Source organism: Phalacrocorax carbo, chromosome 1, assembly GCF_963921805.1.
Source record: "Phalacrocorax carbo chromosome 1, bPhaCar2.1, whole genome shotgun sequence".
Taxonomy (NCBI): domain Eukaryota; kingdom Metazoa; phylum Chordata; class Aves; order Suliformes; family Phalacrocoracidae; genus Phalacrocorax; species Phalacrocorax carbo.
This window is the reverse complement of record NC_087513.1, coordinates 8,923,286-8,944,400: the sequence shown is the minus strand read 5'-3', so window position 1 is coordinate 8,944,400 and position 21,115 is coordinate 8,923,286. Positions and strand designations below refer to the sequence as shown.

The 21,115-nt window shown below is 41.6% G+C and overlaps 1 protein-coding gene across 3 annotated transcripts in view; it reads left to right on the top strand.

The window, feature by feature from the left end:
* The window catches only part of GRM3 (glutamate metabotropic receptor 3), a 114,930-nt gene that overhangs the window by 87,014 nt on the left and 6,801 nt on the right, over positions 1–21,115 (top strand). For all 3 annotated transcript variants that reach the window (XM_064443737.1, XM_064443720.1, XM_064443728.1), the window contains one exon: positions 14,052–15,118. In XM_064443737.1, coding sequence (XP_064299807.1) covers positions 14,052–15,118 — 1,067 coding nt within the window. The remainder of the gene's footprint in view (positions 1–14,051; positions 15,119–21,115) is intronic.

The following is a 21,115-nucleotide window of genomic DNA, read 5'->3' as shown; positions in this document are numbered from 1 at the left end:
GTGTAGGACCACGGTGACAAACAATCTGATCTGCACTCTGGATGCGTTGTGTGTCACACACGGCACCATGTAAACTGGGTACTTGGGCTGGCAGCAGGACACAGACATTGTCATCTCTAGGGCACAACTGCCAGAAAAAAATTTCATTAAAACTTCCCTTGCCATGACAGCAGGTCAGTAACCTTCCTGTTAATGGTGTCCGTTATCTTGCTGGAGACCATCATAAAATGCTGCTTTTTCATGCTTTCGTTTGGCGCTAATTAAGAATAATTAGCCTGAGTAAGCAGAGGCAGAGGTTGAACTGTGTTCTTACCTCTTGAGATACGCTCCAGCAGCACAGGCAAAGCTGGACCACTGCTTCCCATCTAACTCTGGAGCAAAGTACTTCTGCCTGCTGCCACCACTGCCACCACTGCCTGCTGTCACCACTGCTGTCACCACTCTTCTGCCCAACCTGGGCGCTGACCTCCCATAGACAAAAAGACGGGAAATGCAGAATTGCCGAGACATAGAGCAGCAACAACTTTTCTTCATATTCCTCAGGCAGATGCTGGAAGTATATTGCCTTTGGCCTTGACCAGCTGGCTGCCATTCCTGGAAAGTCTGCAGAAACCATGGGCCAGCAATGGTCCCAGAGTTGGTATATTTAGGTGAAGGTGCTTTAACATCCCTAAAACAGCAAATAGCTCTCCATCTCAGTTTCCTTTACTTGAATATTTATACAAGCCACCACTTCAGCTGAGCTATGAAAAACTGAACATAAAGTTATATAGTCTGTGCCTTGTATGTAACCTGTAGTCAGTTGCTTTTATCTTACTAATAATGTAGCCTTTAGGTATCATATAAATCTCTAGATTGCGCAGAGCCCATGCCAGTGTGTAAATGAGGACAAGATTAGACACCCTGTGTTTATGGATAAACACATACTGAAAAACTGAGCAATTATTTTCTTTAAGATCACATATTTGAGAGACAGAAGGCTCAGTAGTCTAATTTCTCTAAATCATAGACTTATGTGTTTGCCTGCTGCTTGTTTTATAACAGTTATTATTTCATCTTTTATTTTGCTGGCAAATGTCATGTGAATCCCAAACACCAAGGGTCTGTGCAGTCAAAGTTCTCGGAGGAGCAGGAAGAGTCACAGAACCCTTTCATCCCCCAGCCATGCACACCCGCTTTTCCAACCCCACTGGCCTTTACCATGGCGGGACAACTCAGGACATACCGCGGGATTCTGTTCTTATTCTTCACAGAGTTTTACCCATGAGAGACATCCACACATAAGTGAAAAGATGTCAGGGTCTGCTTCTTTCTCCTCATGAGCTGGAAGAACAAGGTAGCATGTAGGAAAGGAGTCTGGTTCAGGATTCCTACCCTTTACACTTTAGCATCTACTTTGGCTCTGAAAAGCCAATGGAAGGACCAGATTGTTCTCTATTGCCTGCTATGGAAGACCATTTTGGCACTTCCAGAACTAACCTTAGTCTCAGTTGCATGCTGAGGTGTTATTTTAGGGGCTGAAAAAGGCAGAAGCTGTGCTCAGAACATGACCACAGCAGTGTTAATGAGGATGAAGACAAGGACATGAGAAGGAGATTGCATAGGGACACACTGGGACAGTGTGACACGTTGGGAAAATAAATTACTCTTTTGAAGAATCCAGGTGTGATCTGGACTTCCAGTGAGTCCTCAAGAAAACTGTTAGTTTCAAAAGGTGGTGAAGAAAACTACAGAAAGTCACAAACCCGGATTTCTAATCCCAAAGATAACTAAAGTGTTATGTTATTTTTACCAAACCTCTATTTTGGTTGGCAGCTAATAATTATTCTAGAAAGGCAGAACTGAAATCATGATCTGTAGAAAAGTATCTTTTCTCCTGAAATAACCTTAATATCACTACATTCCTGAAAGACACATTTGCTTCACCCAGTAGAGCACAGTGCAAAGATATTCCCAGGCTAATACTGACTAAACAGGAACTGGTACTAAACCAGTACAGCTGCATTAATGTGACACTAACATTCAGCCCAGCCTGGTGCTGCAATTCAGACATGGCTCTTGGTCTGAATCCTACTTCACTTCCACATAGCATATTTCCAGGCAAACCCATCACAAGCTGATTGTTGTACTTATATTTGTTAAACTGCAGCCCAGATGAGCTTTCTGTGAAGCCTGAACTATTCCCTTCAAGCCCATCTTGCCCATTTCTGACTCCCAGTGCAGAAAAAAAGCAGCTCAGTTGTACAGTCATGTTTCTCTATCGAAAAGGGAGAAAGGAACTCAACCCAACCTGAAAACATCCCTTGTGTAAATTTTTGCACTAGCACACATTTTCTTCAAATATTCACAGCCTTTCCTTTTGTGTAAATGATCTCATAAATCAAAAGAAGTACTTAGGGCAAAAGTTTCAGAGGAATGACTGAAAGGATTTCCTACTGCAAATTTACCTTTCTTATTCGTGCAAGGGTTAGTGTGTATTTTTATTTTAAAAATTACTCAGGCCAGTAGATCACACCTACCTTCTAAAGCAATCAGCTCTGCCCTTTCATGGAGCAGAAACTCCTTTTACGTATGAGTACTCTTCACAAACTGACCTTCTACACAATTCCTGTCAACTGCAAACTGGATGGCCCTGGCAGACAAATGTATTAAAAGGTAACTTTCTTTCATTTCTGCATCTGTTAGAGCCACATTTCTAAACACCTCAGAGAACCTCTGCTTTGGTAATAATGCAATATTTGTGGCTATTTTGTTAGCAGATACAGAATATAATTTTAAAAAGATATTTCATTGCTGTTATCCGGGTGAGCTATTTCCTTTTGTTTCCTGCTTTCTGACAGGGAAGTTATTTTGTCTGAGGAAATAACAAATGAATACAAAGAATATGAAAATTCTTCAAGGCAGGGGGAACAACACATATATACACGCACAGGGTTATCAGAAGCAGAGAAGCTTCTAAAAAAAATGCCCACAAAACCCTAGCTGTAGCATGGCTCAGGCACAGGAGCAGTCCTTTGATTTGCCTTCTCACCTCTTGCTCCAGCCATGGAACAACATCAACTAATCTGCTCACTGTTGGGATGCAAAGGGGTTCAGCATTAAGCCAGAAATTACAATATCTCCAATATAAGCCCTTAAACTTAAGGCATGTAAACCATAACATAATGACCAAGATCATTAAGCTGGCTTGTAGGGTCTCCACACCACAACTCGCTGTCTCCTTAGTTCATAGGAAGAACAGCACAGAGCCAAAAGCAGTAGTGATGTGAATGGAGGTTGTAAACACCCAGTAAAGAGGAAGCAGAGGTTAATGCACCTCACAGTCTGAAGGCCTCTGCCCCCTCAGTCTGGCATCCACTTTTCATCTCCTACAGTTTTGCTTTTCTTGTTACAAGCCCATCTTTCTACTTGCCAATATATGAATCATCTCATCTTGCCTACACTAACGGCACATACATATCTAGCACTTTTCCTACAGAAGAAATTCAAGAGTACTGCTGAAGGCTGAGAGGTATTCACTTTATAAATGTGTACGTGTAATTGCTCCTCAATTCAATACAGGTTTCACATAGCACATTTTTCTATTTGCTGCTACACACAGGTTCCAGGCCATTTGATGGACAACAGAATAAGCTAATGCAGGAATTCCTTTTTAGGTATGAAATATTTACCACTTCCGTGGCTGAAACAGGAGGCCCAGCTAAAAACACACCATACATTTAGCCAGGGAAGGAACTGCACCATGCTCAGTGTAAACAGTGAAACTATTAGTGAGAAAGCAGAGTGAAGCACAGCCTTGAACAAAGCCCTCACGTAGAATGTATGTGCTGCAGAAGCCCCGTGTAACTCTGTGGCTGAAGGCATGTGGAGTTTCAAGGTAGAATGTGATTTGTAATGGCTGCATCTGATATCACTTTGACTCCATGACTCAGGATCAACCACAATCATATAGGAAGTTTGGATCGGAAAACACACACACCCGCACACACATGCATGCACACACACGTGCACGCACGCACACTCACAAGAGCACTCACTTAATGCTCATTGAAATTCAAATTTACTTAACCCAACTCTACTGTAAAAGGTAATCCTTGATGTGTGATAGCTGAGTTTGAACTGACAAAGAGTGAACAGCAAATCAAAAAGCAGCGATCTTTTCCTACCGAAGAGGAGGGAGAACGTCCTGGTGTTTAGGTAGCAGCACTGATGAGTTGCGTCATCCACATCCAGGGCACTGTCCCAGAGTGGTTCTTTTCTCAGTTTTCCCTTTGTTCCTTTTCTTGCAGAGGACGTCACTGCCCTTGTAGCTTCTTGTTATTTCTTTTATATTTTCACCATACACAGGATGCTTTGCATATGACGTATACATGTTATTCTTTCTATTGATTATCCCCTAAAAACAATCCCTCTTTGCTGCCAAGGTTGAATTTCTTTAGTGATCAGTAGCTGACTGACTGTGTGTAGCTCTGGTGCCTCAAGCATCCTCCTGTGCTTCTGCTACAGAACTCTCCCCCTCTCTTTCTGTAGGAACACTTTGAACACTTTCTCTGTGGCTCTTTGTCTTTTACAGTAGGTCTTAAATTTGCTACAAAACACCAGAAAATGCTTGACCATATGCAGAAGTGTATGGGATGGGTCTGCTGAACTCTTCTAGTCCAAGCAGCAATGACATAGTTGCCTGTAACAGCAGACAGTTGTGCTTTTATGTCCCTTCCAACTCTATTCCTCTGACACAAATAACTATATGTCTTGTGCCCTTATAAATAATTTTTACCTAGAGTTTCTCCAAAAGTAGAGTTTTTCCACAGTATTTATCTATGGCCCTGATGAATGGAGCAGCTGATCACTGCTCCAAGATCTTGTTGCCAGCTTGGTAGCAGAGAATGGCCTGCTGCGCCAGGACAGACCTCCCCCAGCCAGTGGCAAATAAAACACTGTATGAAGCTGTTATTGGGAACTGACAGAAATGTGTTGAAAAAGTTTGTTAAACTTCCTCTATTACATTTGCACATCTATTTGAATGAATAGCTAATGGCTAGATAATGGTCCAGTAACTGAAAGAATAAAAAGCCTGTCTTTAAATATTCTTTAGAGAAGAAAATATCTTGTCAGATGAATGTTTGAGGCAGTGTTGTTACGTTCTGTCTAGATGTCTAAAGAACTTTATCAGTCTAAGCCTATCAATGTGTCTCTGCTTCCACCATTAAACAGGCAAATAAATCAACATTTTCTTTTTACATTTTCCCCTGAGGTCCAGTGATTGCCGTTGCTGTTGCTGAACTGATTCAGTGGAGCAAAACATTAGCAAAAATGATTCTGTGCTCTCAGCTTTATCTTTTCTTCCTGAGAGCAGAAGAATTTGCAAGTATTAATAGGGCATGCAGCTTGCATGTGATAGGATAATGCACGCCAATGAACACTGATGATGTTGGGAGAGGTGACGTGCTACCTTTGTAGCTTGTGTGTAGCATGCATGAATAACCTTAAGAGCCAGGAGTCCTTATCCTTTATCTCACTGTCTTTTTACCAAAACTCAGTGCTGTGAGTAGCCGGCTTTCACCTCTCAATTGGCTGACTCAGCATTTGGTCATTCGTGAGGTATACTCTCCTGACTTACTCTGTCATTTTAGATGTGCATTTCTAGCCATTGCATTATTATATGGAAATGAGTAAAAAGAAAACCCAGGCTCAAACCTTTACAAAGGGAGATGAGTCACATTTAATGTGTGCGGTGGGCCTTACTGAAAACATTAGTTTGATGATTTCTCCATCAGTGGCCAAAATTCAAGCCAGCCAGCTTTCATATCTTCTTCGGCACAACTCGCTTTGTGGTCTAATAACTAGAGGACTATAGGTGGAGGAAGCTACCCCCTTCCTGATGACAACTCAGTTTAGCCAGAGACCACCTTTGGAGGTGTCTATCTCTCTCCGCTTTTACAGGAGCTCTGTAAGAAAAAATGCATTCCCAATACAGACCCTTTAATTAAGTTTAGGTTAAAGAAATATAGGCCACTTTTTTTCATGCACATTTTATATTCACAGAGAAAACTGATCCACTCCAGAATATTACACCATAAGATGTGCAAAACATTTACATTTCCAGCTGAAGTCCAAGCCTTCTTTGTCTTCCACCAACATTACATCAGATGTGGCAAATCCTACAACTGAGCTGCATGATGTCTGAGCATAAAGGTTCCTCTGTGTGCTTCACCATAGCATTGTTTCTTTATTCCAGCTCTGAAGCATCCTACAACTCCTTTTTTTCCACAAAAATCTTCAATAAATTTGAGTTTCAGTTATTCCAAAAAGATGTTCTCCTTAGAATTCACTACTTACGGTTTTATTTTCCTACTGGAAATACAATTTCATTTTGCAAATTACCTCATTATTAGCAATTTGTAGGGTGATTGCTGAGAGTTTTCAGTAGTTTCTTAACAAAAATAATAGCATAGAGTCATAAGATTTGTAGAAAAAGGCAATACATTTATTAGACTGCTTACATATCTGGAAAAAAACAGAGAAGCTTTTGGTATAACACCTCTTTGCTGTACCTTGTCTTGCATCTTGATCAGACCTTGTGTTTCTAAACTATACACTTTTAAAGGAGCAAAGAGAAAGCTCTCAGCAATCACTCTGCAAATGGGTAGTAATGAGGCTGTTTGCAAAGTGAAATTGTGTTTCCAGGAGGAAATAAAAACCCAATATACTGAATTTCAAGCAGATCTGTTCCTTCAAACTAATTGAAGATGAAATATATTGAGCAATTTTTCTGATGATCTAATGAAGTGACCTTGTGTCAGAAAGCTCGTGCACTTCTTCCATCTATAGACTAGTCTAACAAAAAATACTGCCTTTCTTATGGGCTTGAAATTTCTTGAATCTTAAGACCATCACAGCTATAGTGTTACTATTATTAAATAATAGTATTGCATTATAAGTAATGAAATCTATGTCAGCCCACTGGATCTGGGAGTGTCTTCATATCAAGTCCATTAGGAAAGTACAGCCAGAGGGTCTATTTCATGGTTCATTTGGTTCTGATCTCTAAGGGCAAACTATCTAACTAAATTATTCAGAGCACCGTCTGGAAACACCTCTCTAATCCTCGAGTCCCCACAGAGGAGAGACAGTTTTAACCAACTTCCTTTAATATCTTAATAACTGAATCTATTCATATTTCCTTCAGGCTGACAAAGAAGGACAAAAAATGTTATTAGGTATTCAATACTTCCTTAGCCATCAGCTACTATATGCAATCTGGGGATGGCATTAACACATCATGGAATGGTGCCTCCAGAAAGAGGTGGTTTCATGCCCCTGTGACGTAACTGAGTCCCTCACTTAGTCCAAAAGTGAATTTAGCAAAATTAAAATGCACCTTCAACTTCTTTCAGCTGCACCCCGATGTACTGAGAAGAGTAAGGCAAGAGTACTGAGAAGGGGTAAGGCATGGCACCTGTTCCCAGCCCGGAGGTTAAATGAGTGTCCCTCACCCAGAAGTCCAAATCAGGGAACTCATAACCCCGGGACCGGCAGAAAGTCCCCATCAAAATCTCAAGCTCTGAAAGCAATGTTAATGTTCAGCAACTGGCAGACCGCTCGCCAGCAAACTTATTTTTACTCAGACCAGAACATTTCAAGAGATACCGAAGGCCAGCCCATAACTTACAGTTCCAGCTCCCGAGCTTTTGCGTTGTCACCCTAACGGTGATTGTAAGTCTTCATAACGGGATTGGGTTCCCAGTGCTTCTGTTTACAAAATAACTAGATGGCCTGAGGGACAAGTTAGGCAGTTTAAAGTCAGGGTTTAATTTCCTTTGTAACTGCAAGTTCATTGCTAGTATAAATTACATCACAAGCATTTTGGCCGTTTGCCAGCCATCTCCTAAAGTGGATAATCTTAAATTAAAAGAGTGGTACAAATCGAAAGTCATTGCTATGTTGGAAACTCACAAATCATTCATATCAATTATCAACCTGGCAGACTTATTAAAAAAAACCAAAAACACCTTGAATGCTTTTCCATTAATGTTTGATTTATTTTAAGTTTGGGCTAATGCAGCTTCAACCAAAAAACATCAAGAAATTTTCTTAATTTCAGGGGATATATTTTGTAGTTTTAAAGGAGAAATAAAATGACTGTAAAACATTTACATGCTTTTTGGCTGCCATGTTTCAAACTCTAAATCCTTTAAGGACTCTGAAATCCCCTTTAGTTCGTTAAATTTGCTTTAAAAATAAGATTGATTACATATTTTCTTTGATGGAGGGTTGTACCTTAGCATCTGGTTTATTCTCCCCAAGTCCCAAAGACCACACAAATGCCCAAGGGCCACACAAGCAAGACAACACACCTGAAAATGCAAAACACTATGCTCAAGGCAAGCATTTTGCAGGAAAGATGGCTAGGGAGTTCTGTTTTCAGCCAGGCTGAGGAAAATGACAAGCTGAATTAATCCCTCTAATCTTTTTGACCCTTCTTAGTTTATTTTGCCAGTGTCCACATTACTTTTCTCCTGGACTGTTCTCTGTGATAGCCTCCGCAGCAGTCACAGCCGCCTGTGCAGACAGCTTGCCAGAGACACCCCTTCGCAGGTACATTGCAGGGAGCTTGTACAAGTTGCTATCACTTGGCACTCCAGCTGTGAGCCTTTCTGTTCCAAACAGTGGTGATATTTATCACACCTAACTTCAGATACATACATTGTAGATGTATTTCAGCTAGCCATTCTCATTATGGCCAGCAGAAAAAAAAACGTACAGTTCAGCTGTGCTATCCTAAGGTAATCCCTAGGGATACCCATTCTCTTCTGTAGGACAGAAGCTTGGGATAACTAACTCATATACAGATACCTGTGTGATAGATCTTTGCAAATAGTCCTGGGGAAACGTTTCTGACTACTGCAGATGCTTTGGGGGTCTAAGTATGTGTTAAAATTCCCTACAACAAAGCGACTTTCTAACATGAGAGAGAAACCACAGAGCTGAACGGAGAATCTGTAGACACAGATAAGAAAATTACATTTGTAGGAGACTAATCAATCTTATTCATTTCTTGAATGAGAAGAAGCGATACTGCAAATGACCCAAACCCATCCAGAAATGGTGCAGAGGTTAAAAATGGCTACTTGTCTCTGTGAAAACTGATATTTTAAGCCCATCTGTTATTTATTAATCGTCAAGAGGTACAATTTAGTGACACTTCACTCTGACCATTTCCTATACTAACTTTTAAATTGCAAAATTTCAATGTCCCTTCTGGAATCAGATGTGAAACCAGCTGTATTATGCTGAGACAGAAACAGGAGTGGATGCACCAGGTCTCCATTTCTTGGTCTGAATGTTCAGCCGAGCAGAAATAAGTCACTTTGACCTCAACAAACCATATCTAGCTAAAATTAAAAGAAAATGAAAAGATATATGCATTCTCAGGGCCCTTCGGGATACTTTTCAAGGTAAGGGATCACACATGCAGATGAGCCCATTGGACAAACAAGCCATATCCTGTTGTTAGTATTACGGCTCTTCCTTACAGTGCTTTAATAAGGCATTGACCAGGATATGTAACAGGAAGGAGTAGGGGGCATTAAAAAACCCTACATTTTTCCATTACATAAACAAATGTCTTGTTTTTCAGTCTTAAATAAGAAGTTCAGGGTTTTTGCAGCACCATCTAGTGAGACTAAAGAGGTTTTACTCAACTTTTCAGAAACTCCAGCCTGTTCCCTTTTTACATTTGCATTCCTTTTTCATCATGATCACCTTATAGTCTATTGGCTGAAAGTCTTTGGGGCCAACAAGCTGTTGAAGAAGGTGCCTTTGGTGCAACAATAGTCCTTTTTACATTTCTTTCTGAACTGCATGAAATCCCACAGCTTTGCAAACTGCCAAGCTGAAAAACTCCAGAGCTTTCATCAAGCCTTGTTATTAATGAATTGAATCCTAGCAAGTGAGATGTGCCTCTGATCTGTACCTTGTTTTGAAAGAATACACCCTGCAAGCAAAGAACAGATGTGTATTTTATTGGATATGAAGGATGTTCTCAGATGTAGGCATACCTGTCATCATTCCCACCAGGAAGAGCTGCAGATGATATTTTCTATAAGACAACATGTACACTCTCAGCTCTGTGCCAGACACATGCAAGACTCTGTTTGGAAAAATATCCTTCCTGGCCCCAGGATGTTGCTGGCAAACAAAACTCAGTCTGATTCCAAGCCAGTTACGATGACGCTCATCTTTTCCTAGGCCGCCCTGTCTCTTAAAAGTATCCCTGTGTTTAATTAGGATTAAAACGGCTTTGTTTTCTTCATCCACCCATAGCTGGTTAAAAGATCCTGGTTTGTCTTTTTTTTTTTCTTTGACACAGCTGAGCCAATGTGAGAATCAGAAGCTTTTCAAAAAATATTTCCCACACCACCTCTTAAAATAAGGGTTTTGGTCAATAAGAAAATAAATCCCCCCTTCAGAACTTTCTTTCTGAATTCTTTCGTGTCGCAAGACCTGTTCACACTGGCACTGAAAATAATAAAGATTTCTAAATGAAAGTAACGACCTGCTTCTGACAGCACATAAGCACATACTTGCAAGTTATGTGACTGTTGGAAAAGATGATCCCACTGTAGGAAGATTAAAACAAAATGACATAAATCACTTTATAAAAGCTATGATTTTATTTTACGTTCTTACCCATATCTATTACAAAAACAGTAATAAAACTACATAGTCTTTCCTCTCTTATCTGAAGTTGAAGGAGTGTGTCCTCCACTTACACAATGGCATCCTTCCCCTTTGATAGGATTGCTTCAGTGAGCTGACAGAGGCGGGCTGCTTGCACCACAGCTCCACAGGTTTCTACCTTCTGCACTCTGTATACCTGAGTGTTTCTCCTGTTGTCATAAATGTCACTGCTGTTGCATCTTTATTGCTGAACTGCTGCAAGCTGCAGCACAGAGCATTGCTGGTTTATCTTTAAGTCACTTTTAATCATCTTATTTTTCATTGATAACTTCTTTTATAGAATTTCTCTTGGATAACTGCTTTGCATAAGGATAATTCAATTCATGAAGTGCAAGGGGAGGAGAAGATTCAAAGATACTGCTAAAGGACACAAAGTTTATATTGTCATTGAGACAGCCTCCTAGCTAACAGCATGGGTAGACCAGAGAGTCTTGCTCCTCCTCTCCCAAGGGATGAGTCCAAAACAGCTCGGCTACAACTCTGAAAAACACCTGCCAGAAATACCTGTTATAAATGTTGTAGGTTTATTCACAAAACTGAAGTTTAATTACAAAAAGGGTGACTTATGGCATGGCCTGGTATTTCATCTCTGGGAAAATCACTTACCAATATGCAAAAATTATTGCTTTTACACTAGAACATAAAGTCCTGCTTTCATATGGTATTACGTTCTTGCTAAGAGCATCTTATTTCTGTGATTATTATCAGATCATATTTTCTGAAAACATGACTTCTTGGAAGTGGTTCTACAGGATCTAGAATATGTTGATAAATATCAGTTAAATTGCCTTAGTGATCTTATATGTAATTAATGGGTATATTAATTGCTGCCACCCAGTGGGCTCATTTGTAGGCTTTGGCTCACCATACTATAATTTAATACATCATTGTTTGGTTAAATGATTTCATCCACTCCATCTGAAGGAGTGCGATTTATTTTCCTCTATCAGCGGCCACTAAAAATGAATGTTTCAAGTTACAAGCTGTGGTTAACTTAAAACGTACTGTCCTACAAAAACCTTTTATTCGTATTTGTAGTGTGGGAACAGCCCCATGGAAGGCAATATGCATGAGCTTCAAGTTATCTATATGTAAGATTATGTACTTTTCCTTCTGGACCTACCTGCAAAGTCCAAGTCAGATGCTTTGCTCTGTTTAAATGGTAAATATTCTATCAGAACTAAGAAGGTGTTAAACGTGTTACACAGCGGGAACTCTTTCCTGAAAAGTGCTGAAATTTCTGACCCTCACGTAACTTGCACTGGGGTACTTGTACACTTGAGGTTATGCACTTGACAGAAGATAAGCCATGCCACAAGTCTGCAGTTTGTCTTGCTTAGCTGTGGCTCCACCGGTCCCAGCAGAAGTCACAGGCTCTCAGCACACCTCAGGAGCTGGCCTGTATAACACTGAAGTGAATAAATTGTCTCTTAAAACTGGGCTGCTGCGTTAACAGCTTCTACAATCTATATAAGTGTTATGAATAATGAAATAAGACACTGGCAATGACAACATGTTATTGAAGAGCTGTTAAGTGCTGCATTATGATTTCATTTTAATGCTGCTCCTGTACAAGAGAGCTTGCATGTCTGTGCATGAGGAGGAGGAAAGAGAGAAGAGAGGCTGCTTAATATTCTTCTTGCTAACCTATATTTTGAATTTAGCTACCTGTTTAATTTAGAGCATGGTATTTCCAGAAGAACTGGCCATTTGCGGGAGTATTAGGCTGCCCTTAATTTTTGTGCACTCAGAGGTCTTGCTGGGGTAGACAACAGTACAACCAGATGCCAACAGTGAAGAAAAAGAGAAAATAATTCTCTTATCTGTTCTTGGGTAACCCAGACCTAGCCTGTAATCCTGCAAACCAAGGCTGTCCACCACTGTTGTTGGCATAGGTGAGGTGGTAACGTGCAGGAGAGGGCAGGGATAAGAACAGACAGTCTTGGCTCAAACCCAGAAGAGACTATCACTGGGTGTAAATTATCTTCCAACCTTGCCCTAAGATAAGGAAGTCAGGAAAGAAAAGCACTCCAAGTCCAGCACCTGGGGACATGCAGGTTATGCATCATCCCTCTAATCAGGGCTTCTGTGCCAAAAACCACTGTCCCTTTTGCTGACCTTAGTGGGAATACTGCAAAATAAGGTAATGCTCCGCAGGAATAAAGGTGAAAGAATTTGGTCTCAGTGCTTTATAGAAGTTAAATAAATCTACTGCAAGAAATCCAAAGTATCTGGAGGTCGGCATGGAGGAAAATATTACATCCTTATATGATATTGCTCATGGCACAGCATAGGCGCAGATGCAGGGAAAAAGATTTATTCCAGCAATGACAGTGGAACCACTTCTGTAACCAAAGACACTAGGGAATGAAATCAGCTTTATTGCTCAACAATGGCAAAAAAACCCTCTTTTGCTTCTTGCCTACAAAGCTCTTCACCTTTGATGCTATAGCAAATGATCAATAAATCACATAGTAAATGCAATTTCCTCCTACATTTTTAATATTTCTTCATTGCCTGCATGAACATCAGCTGAAGGAAAAGAACAAAAACTCTCCAGAGCTCTGCAGTTGGAAGTGTTACAATATTGATTTCACAGAAGGTCACAGATCCAGTTTTGTTTTTCCCATCTATTCCCCAAACAAGATATAGGACCAAAGCAGCACATGCTGGGAACGTTAGACCAGACAAGAAAATTGAAGCAAAACAGAAGGGGTTCAAAACTTCCTACAGCACAGGGAGAAGTGAAAAAGACATAGTAAGAAATTGTTGAGGACATCATAGTTACTTCTCCATCATCCCCAAAACGAACCCTCTATTCAGCATCATTCCAGACTGTTGGCCTCAGAACAGATGTTTATTGATCTGACCATTTAAACTTCTTTATGACAGCCAAATTTCACCAAATAATGGTAAGTCTCAGTTAGAAGCAGACATCTTTCTTTCAAGAGAAAATATGAAAGGTAGCAGTAGTGCATACTAGGGGAAATAATTGGAGAATTCATTTGTATTCAGGGCAAAAAAAAGTAAGGACATTGGTAATCTAATGCAACTCTCCACATTCACAAATATTTCTCATGTAGTGAAGTGAAATAGCGTTCTAGTATGTGAGTTGCTTTCTTCTTCTAAGTTCAAACAAGGCAAAAATATTTAAAAAATAAGACAGATACAGGCCTCTCAGCTTACCTGTTGGCACCTGAATTGGTTTCTTTAAGCTGTCAGGTGTCTGTGCTTCCCAAAAGGATGCAAAAAGTCATCTGATGTTTTGATAATAACATTCTCTATTTCTTTTTTTTTTTTTTTCACAGCTCCATTCAACCCTCCCAATGCCGCGGACAGTATGGTCAAATTTGATGCCTATGGAGATGGGATAGGACGATACAACGTGTTCAATTTCCAGTACACTGGAGGCAGGTACTCCTATGTGAAGGTTGGTCACTGGGCAGAAACCTTGTCACTTGAGGTAGACTCCATCCACTGGTCCAGGAGCTCTGTCCCCGTCTCCCAGTGCAGTGACCCCTGTGCTCCTAACGAGATGAAGAATATGCAACCAGGAGATGTCTGCTGTTGGATTTGTATTCCTTGTGAAACCTATGAGTACTTGGCTGATGAATTTACCTGTGCAGACTGTGGGCCTGGAAAATGGCCTACGGCTGACCTGACTGGCTGTTATGACCTACCAGAAGACTACATCAAGTGGGAAGATGCTTGGGCAATAGGTCCTGTTACCATTGCATGCTTGGGCTTTATCTGTACTTTTATGGTCATTGCAGTGTTCATCAAGCACAACAATACCCCCCTGGTCAAAGCCTCTGGCCGTGAACTGTGCTACATATTGCTTTTTGGGGTCTTCCTGTCTTACAGCATGACTTTCTTCTTCATAGCCAAGCCTTCTCCAGCTATCTGCACCCTGCGTCGTCTGGGGCTAGGAAGTTCCTTTGCTGTCTGCTACTCTGCCCTTCTGACAAAAACAAACTGTATAGCCAGAATATTTGATGGTGTAAAGAACGGTGCTCAAAGGCCTAAGTTCATCAGCCCCAGCTCTCAGGTCTTCATTTGCCTGAGTCTCATTTTGGTACAGATTGTGGTGGTGTCTGTGTGGCTTATCTTGGAGGCCCCTGGCACCAGGCGGTACACTCTTCCTGAGAAGAGAGAGACTGTCATATTGAAATGCAATGTCAAAGATTCCAGTATGTTAATCTCCTTAACATATGATGTAATCCTCGTAGTCTTATGCACTGTATATGCCTTCAAAACAAGGAAATGTCCGGAGAACTTCAACGAAGCCAAGTTTATCGGTTTCACAATGTACACAACGTGCATCATTTGGCTGGCCTTTCTCCCCATATTTTATGTGACATCCAGTGACTACAGAGTAAGTCTTTGGATATCTGTTTCCATAAATCATATGCATCACTTTAAAGGACCCTGTCGTCATTCACTAAAAGCTTCTTTCACTTCTTTTGCTCTCTGGATCCTTGCAAACAAGGTCTATTTCAATGTTAATGTCCACCTAAGCGTATTACCAAATTTTAGCTTATTTCTAAGAAAGATGGTCTCGTTTCAAACTGAGCATGTACAACTAGAGCTGGAGGGGATTAGTACTACCAGTCTGATTGTCATAGAGGCATAGCATATGGATTAGGTATTCATACTGGTACATCAGTACGTGAAGTCACAGTCCTAACAGAAAAACCAGTAGAACATGAGGTAGAATGAGTCAGAATGAGTTATTTGGTGGAGGTGGGCCTTAAATTAAAAACTGAACTAATTAGTCTTCTCTGCAAAAGAATCTGCCATTTAAACATGGTATTTTCTTCCAAATAAGAAAGATAAGGGAAGAATGTCAAAATTTCCTATGAAACAGGGTTGTTTAAAAAAAATCCAATAAATGTTATGTTTGAATATAGAACTTTTTGTTCTTTCTCCACTTTTAGAGGATAAAACACATACCCCACTGAGTGGAAAATATTGGTCAGCCTTCACCAACAAACTTAAAAAACACCAAATTGTTCAAATTGTCACATAGTGTTGCAAAGCTTCAAGTTCGATAAAATCATATTTTTAGACAGAAGGAAATTGTCTCAGAAAAAGATTCAGATCTGCTCCACTGGAAATCTCACAGTTATTATGATGTGAGAAGTGGCTGCTGGAGTTGGCCCTTGCAGCAGTTTGCAGTGAATTAATTCAACTTTCTGGCCAGAAGAAAGGTAGCAGACTAACTTAGAGTAGTATTATAACCAGTAGTATGTCTATGAAATAGAATGTAAAACTGTGGAGCTAATAACGTCATTTAACATACTTTTGGTGTGACCACCCTGGAACAGTATATTTAGTACTATTTTTCTCAGTTTAGGAAAGGTACTGAAAACCTCGAGAAAACAAGAATAAACAACAAACGACACAGCAAGACATGCAGAGTGACAGTAAAAGAGCTAAATATATTTAGTCTAGACAGGAGTAAACCCAGGGAGATGCGATCACAGACTATAAATAATTTCAAGGCAACAAAAAGAGAGAAAGGGATTATTCAGTCTCAGGAGAAGTTAGAATGGGGAGTAATAGATGGAAGCTAATGAAGAAAAAGTTTAAGGAAGGCACTGGGGAACAACTCCGGACACCCAAAGTAATCAGGAGTACAGACATAGAAGGAGGGTAATATCAGTGCAGACAGTCACATGAGTGGGCAGCACAGACACTAATGGTCAAGAGGAGCATGACTTGATTGCTCAAGCAGCATTTTTCAGCCATATTTCTTGAGAAGGATTTTCAAAATCACCCACAGGCATTTAATTTAAATACAAGGTTCCTAATCAGCCAACTCAAGTCCTACCAAACAGACAGAAAATGCTTTTAATGTCTCTTTTGATACCTTCTTGACATGTCAGAAGCTTTTTGAAAATCCCATCCTAGATGTCTACATTTCTGGGGTTCCTTTGAAAGGCCCATATTTAATTGCCATGCAGTGTTACATGTTGACTCTGAATCAACCTGTGCCATCCTAATATATACTGATATTGGTAACATCACCAATTAACAGCCTTAGAAACATAATAGTAGCAATGAAAAAAATGAATGTTGACTGGCTTGAGATGTTATCATTAAGCACAAACATCACTTAGGCCTCACCCTTCTGAAAAAAAAAATAACAGAGATTTGGTGTTGACCTCAACGTAGCAGTTAAAGAAACAAAAAAAGTAGTTCAACATAGTATACATCCCTACCAATACTGAAGCAGAAATGCCCCCGTATGAACACTATATAACAGGTGCCAGACAGCATGTTAGATATGCTGGGATGACATATTACCATATGGCTTACAGATTCACCCACCAAATAACCCGGCTATTTGGTTAAGGCCTTCTCTGCTGTGAAAAGGGTTTACGGTATAGCTGTGCCTTCAATGCATACACGTTTTTTTTCTGTTAGACTAAGCTTGCTTATATTGGCACAACCACTCTCTTCTCCCCGAGTCAAATAAATTTTAACAGAAAAAGGAATTCTGGGAGAAGGGTTTACAGAAGAGCTCTTGATGATTCAATCATGACATCAGCTGTCCTCTCCACACACGTCTTCACATAATCATCAAGGCTGGGAGGGACCACTGGGGATTGTCTTGTCCAACCTCCCCTGCTCACACCAGGGTCACCTACAGCAGGTCACTCAGCGCTCTGTCCAGTCAGGTTTTGAATATCTCCAAGGATGGAGACTCCACGATATCTTTGCACAACCTGTACCTGTGTTTGACCATCTTCATAGTTTTCTTATGTTTAACTAGAATTTCCTGTATTTTGGTTTGTGCCCCTGGCCTCTTGTCCTCTCACTGGACACCACTAGGAAAAGTCTGGTTCTTTTTCCTTTTCTCCCGCCATGAGGTACTTATACGCATTGATAAGCTTCCCCTGAGCCTTCTCTTCTCCAGACCAAAAAGTCCCATCCACTCAGCCTGCCTCATATGACAGATTTTGCAGTCCCTTAATCATCTCCATGGCCCTTTGCTGCACTTACTCCAATATGTTCATGTCGCTCTTGTACTGGTGAGCCCAGAACTGGGCATAGCACCACATGTGTCTCACCAGTGCTGAGCAGAGAAGGGAGGATCATTGCCCTTGACCTGCTGGCAATGCTCTCTATAATGCAACCCAGGAGGCGATTGCCTTCTTTGCGCAAGGGCACACTGCTGGCTTATGATGTGCTTGTTGTCGCACAGGGACCTTCAGAATCTTCTCTGCAAAAGTCCTTTCCAGCTGGGTGGCCCCCAGCATGTACTGGTGCCTGGGGTTATTCCTCCCAAGGTGCAGGATTCTGCTTTTCCCTTTGTTGAACTTCATGAGGTTCCTGCCATCCCATTTCTCCAGCTTGTCAGGGTACCTCTGGATCCCTTGCAAACATCCCTCTGGATGCCAGCTATATAGTATATCAGCGACTCCTACCAGTTCTGTATCGTCTTCAAACTTATTGAGGGTTAACTGAGTCCCAGCATCCAGGTTGTTAAAGAAGGTGTTAAGCTGCATTGGTCCTAATATCAGTGCCTGGAACAAGTAGTGACTGGCCTTTGGCTGGATTTTGTGCCACTGATCTCAATACTTTGAGCCCAGCAGTTCAGCCAATTTTCAGTCTGCCTCACTGTCCACTTATCTAGCCTGTACGTCATCAGCTTGTCAGTGAGGATGTTATAGGAAACAGTGTTAAAAGCCTTAATAAAGACAAAATAAATAATATCAGCTACTCTCTCACCATCCACCAAGGCAGTTGTTTCACTGTAGAAATCTACCAGTTTGGTAAAACATAATTTCTACTCTAAATCCATACTAACGGACCAGTCATTGCGCATCCATGCAGGCCTCCTGTCACATTTACTTGACTTCTTGCCCATTGGGATGGGATATTCTTAAGTTTGGATGAGGTGATTTTTGAAAAACAGCCAGGCCTCCTGGACCGCTCTTCTCTCCAGGGCCCTATCCCATGGTATTCTTCCAAGATGATGCTGGAACAGGTCAACCTCCTCTGCAGGGTAGTGATCTTACTTTTTGCCTTGCTTCCTCCTGCCGGGATCCTGAATTCCACCACTTTCTGGTTACAGTAGACAAAGCTTTCCCTACCTGTCACATTCCTGACAAGTTCTTGTTTGTTTGTAAGTATAAGATCATGAGTGTCGTCTTCCTTCATCAGTTCCTCAATCACCCGCTTTAGGAAGTTGATCTCAGTGTGCTCCAAAAACCTCCTGCACTGCCTCTGCCCTGCTGTGTTGTCCCTCCAGTGGATATCAGGGTGGTTGAATGCCCCAAGAAGACCAGGGCCTGCAAATGTGAGACTTCTTGAACTTGTCTGAAAAATGCCTCTTCTACTTCTTCCTGATTATGTGGTCTATAGCAGACGCCCACCACAATGTTGACCACTTTGGTCTGCCCGCTAACCCTATCTATCATCTGGCTCAAGACCCATCTCTGGGCAGAGCTCCACTGACGCCCACTGCTCTGTCACACAGAGTACAACGCCCTATCCTCACCCTGCTACCAGGGTACTGATCTCTGCTGCAATTGCAGGTCTGTAAGTAGAGCAGGAGCCATCTGCCTGCTGCCAAAAGTCACAGACTTCCAGCTTTCATCATCATGGGAGTCTCCATTTCCCGAATCAACAAACATGCCTAGTTCTTCTCCAGTACAGGCCAGGCTCCCTTACCTGCAGAGTGTCAGAAAAGATCCAGTCAGCCTTTTTCTCATCATGTCTGATGCTGCAAAGTCTGCTGACCTCCTCCTAAGTTCCTTAACTTGGCAACAGAAATCCTCCACATGTCCTGTAGAAAAGAACAACTCCTCCCGCCCCCATGAGAGGCCTCAGGCATCCCTGCAGCCCCAAAGCTGCAGAGCTGCATCCTCCCTTGGGACCTCAGTCTGTGTGAATCCTGACATGCCAGGATTTGGGTTTTGACTGGTTCATATCAATCCTGATATGCCAGGATATACAGTTGCCATTGTGGGCACAGGGGAGTGTGCCCTGTGCCATCCCCCTTGCTCTGCGCACGAACGCAGCCTCCAGCAAAGGTTGTAGCCCTCTTCTGTGCACGTTTCTGCATGCTGCTGAACCTGTCAGCTGCCCAGCACCTACAGAGCGTTATTCCCACCACCTGCAACAAGAATGCCCAAGCTTACTCTACCAAGATTCAGCTCAGACAAAAGCTCCAGGCTGGTCAAGGACAGCTGGCAGAGCTCCTTAGGAGCTGATGGAGGTTGCTAGAAGTCACAGCCTCTTGCAGCAATCCTCTGCCAGCAGCAACAAGGACCCCTGACGTTCCTTGATGTGTTCCCAAGAGTCCTCCAATGATCCCAGAAGATGTTCCCAGGAGGTCTATAAGATCCTAAAGCAGAGGCCAGAAACTGCTCTGCAAACTGCTGTGTTTGGCGGCTGACTGTTTAGCTGTGCTGTCAAAAATTTAAAGGAATTTAATGGAAAAAATAGGTTTCTCTGATGTCATTGATTTTCATACAGAGATCCATACTGATTTCAGAATCAAAGATACAATGAAACCTGATCTGATTAGATAAGTACACGTAACATAAATTCACAGCAGCCCCAATACCTAGCACTTTTAAGGGAATTTTCAACATGATTACCTTAGACAAAAGGTTAAGAAATGCAGCAATAACACATGAAGTGAAAAGTCTGGGTGTTAAATTGGTTATAACAAAATCAGGTGTCTAAGTTCCTACTGTTTAGACAGTTTCTCCCTGCATTTTCTTTAGAGGTAATTCTGGCTCAAGGAGCTCGCCCTCCTGCCAGTCGTTCCTGCCTGGTCTAGCAGGATTACCTCCATTCTGCCAGCACACCAGTGTCTGTGAGACTGGCTTACACACCAAACCACTGAACTGGCCTGGGTTAAAAGGAACTCTGTGGGATGGGGCTATTTTTAACCCAAATTATTTCATTGATCAGGTATGTAATAGTGTCAGCACAGCTGAGCTGCTCCAGGAGGCACAAACCCTAGCAGAGCAGGCTGGGGGGGAGGGCTTTGTAAGTGAAGAGAACTTACCTTGAAACTACTGCCTTCATTTATCCTTGTTCTATAAGAAAACCCCCAGTCCTGTTTTACCAGTTCAAGACCCACACAGAACTGGCTGCAGAGTCCTGTGGGCCAAATGCAGAGAAGAGAAGGAGAAAGTGCAGCTGGAAACACTAAGGCGTCCCTGTAGGATCTTCTATGCTCACTCACCCTGTGAGAGCTGAGCACCTTTTCATGGTGCTTGCCACATCTATCTTGGGTAAAGAGTGATTATTATATGATCACATAAATTATACTCACTGCTGACAAAGCATTTGGTGCTCTGTATATATATAAAGCCACAAAGGCCATTCCCTACTTGATTTTTTATTT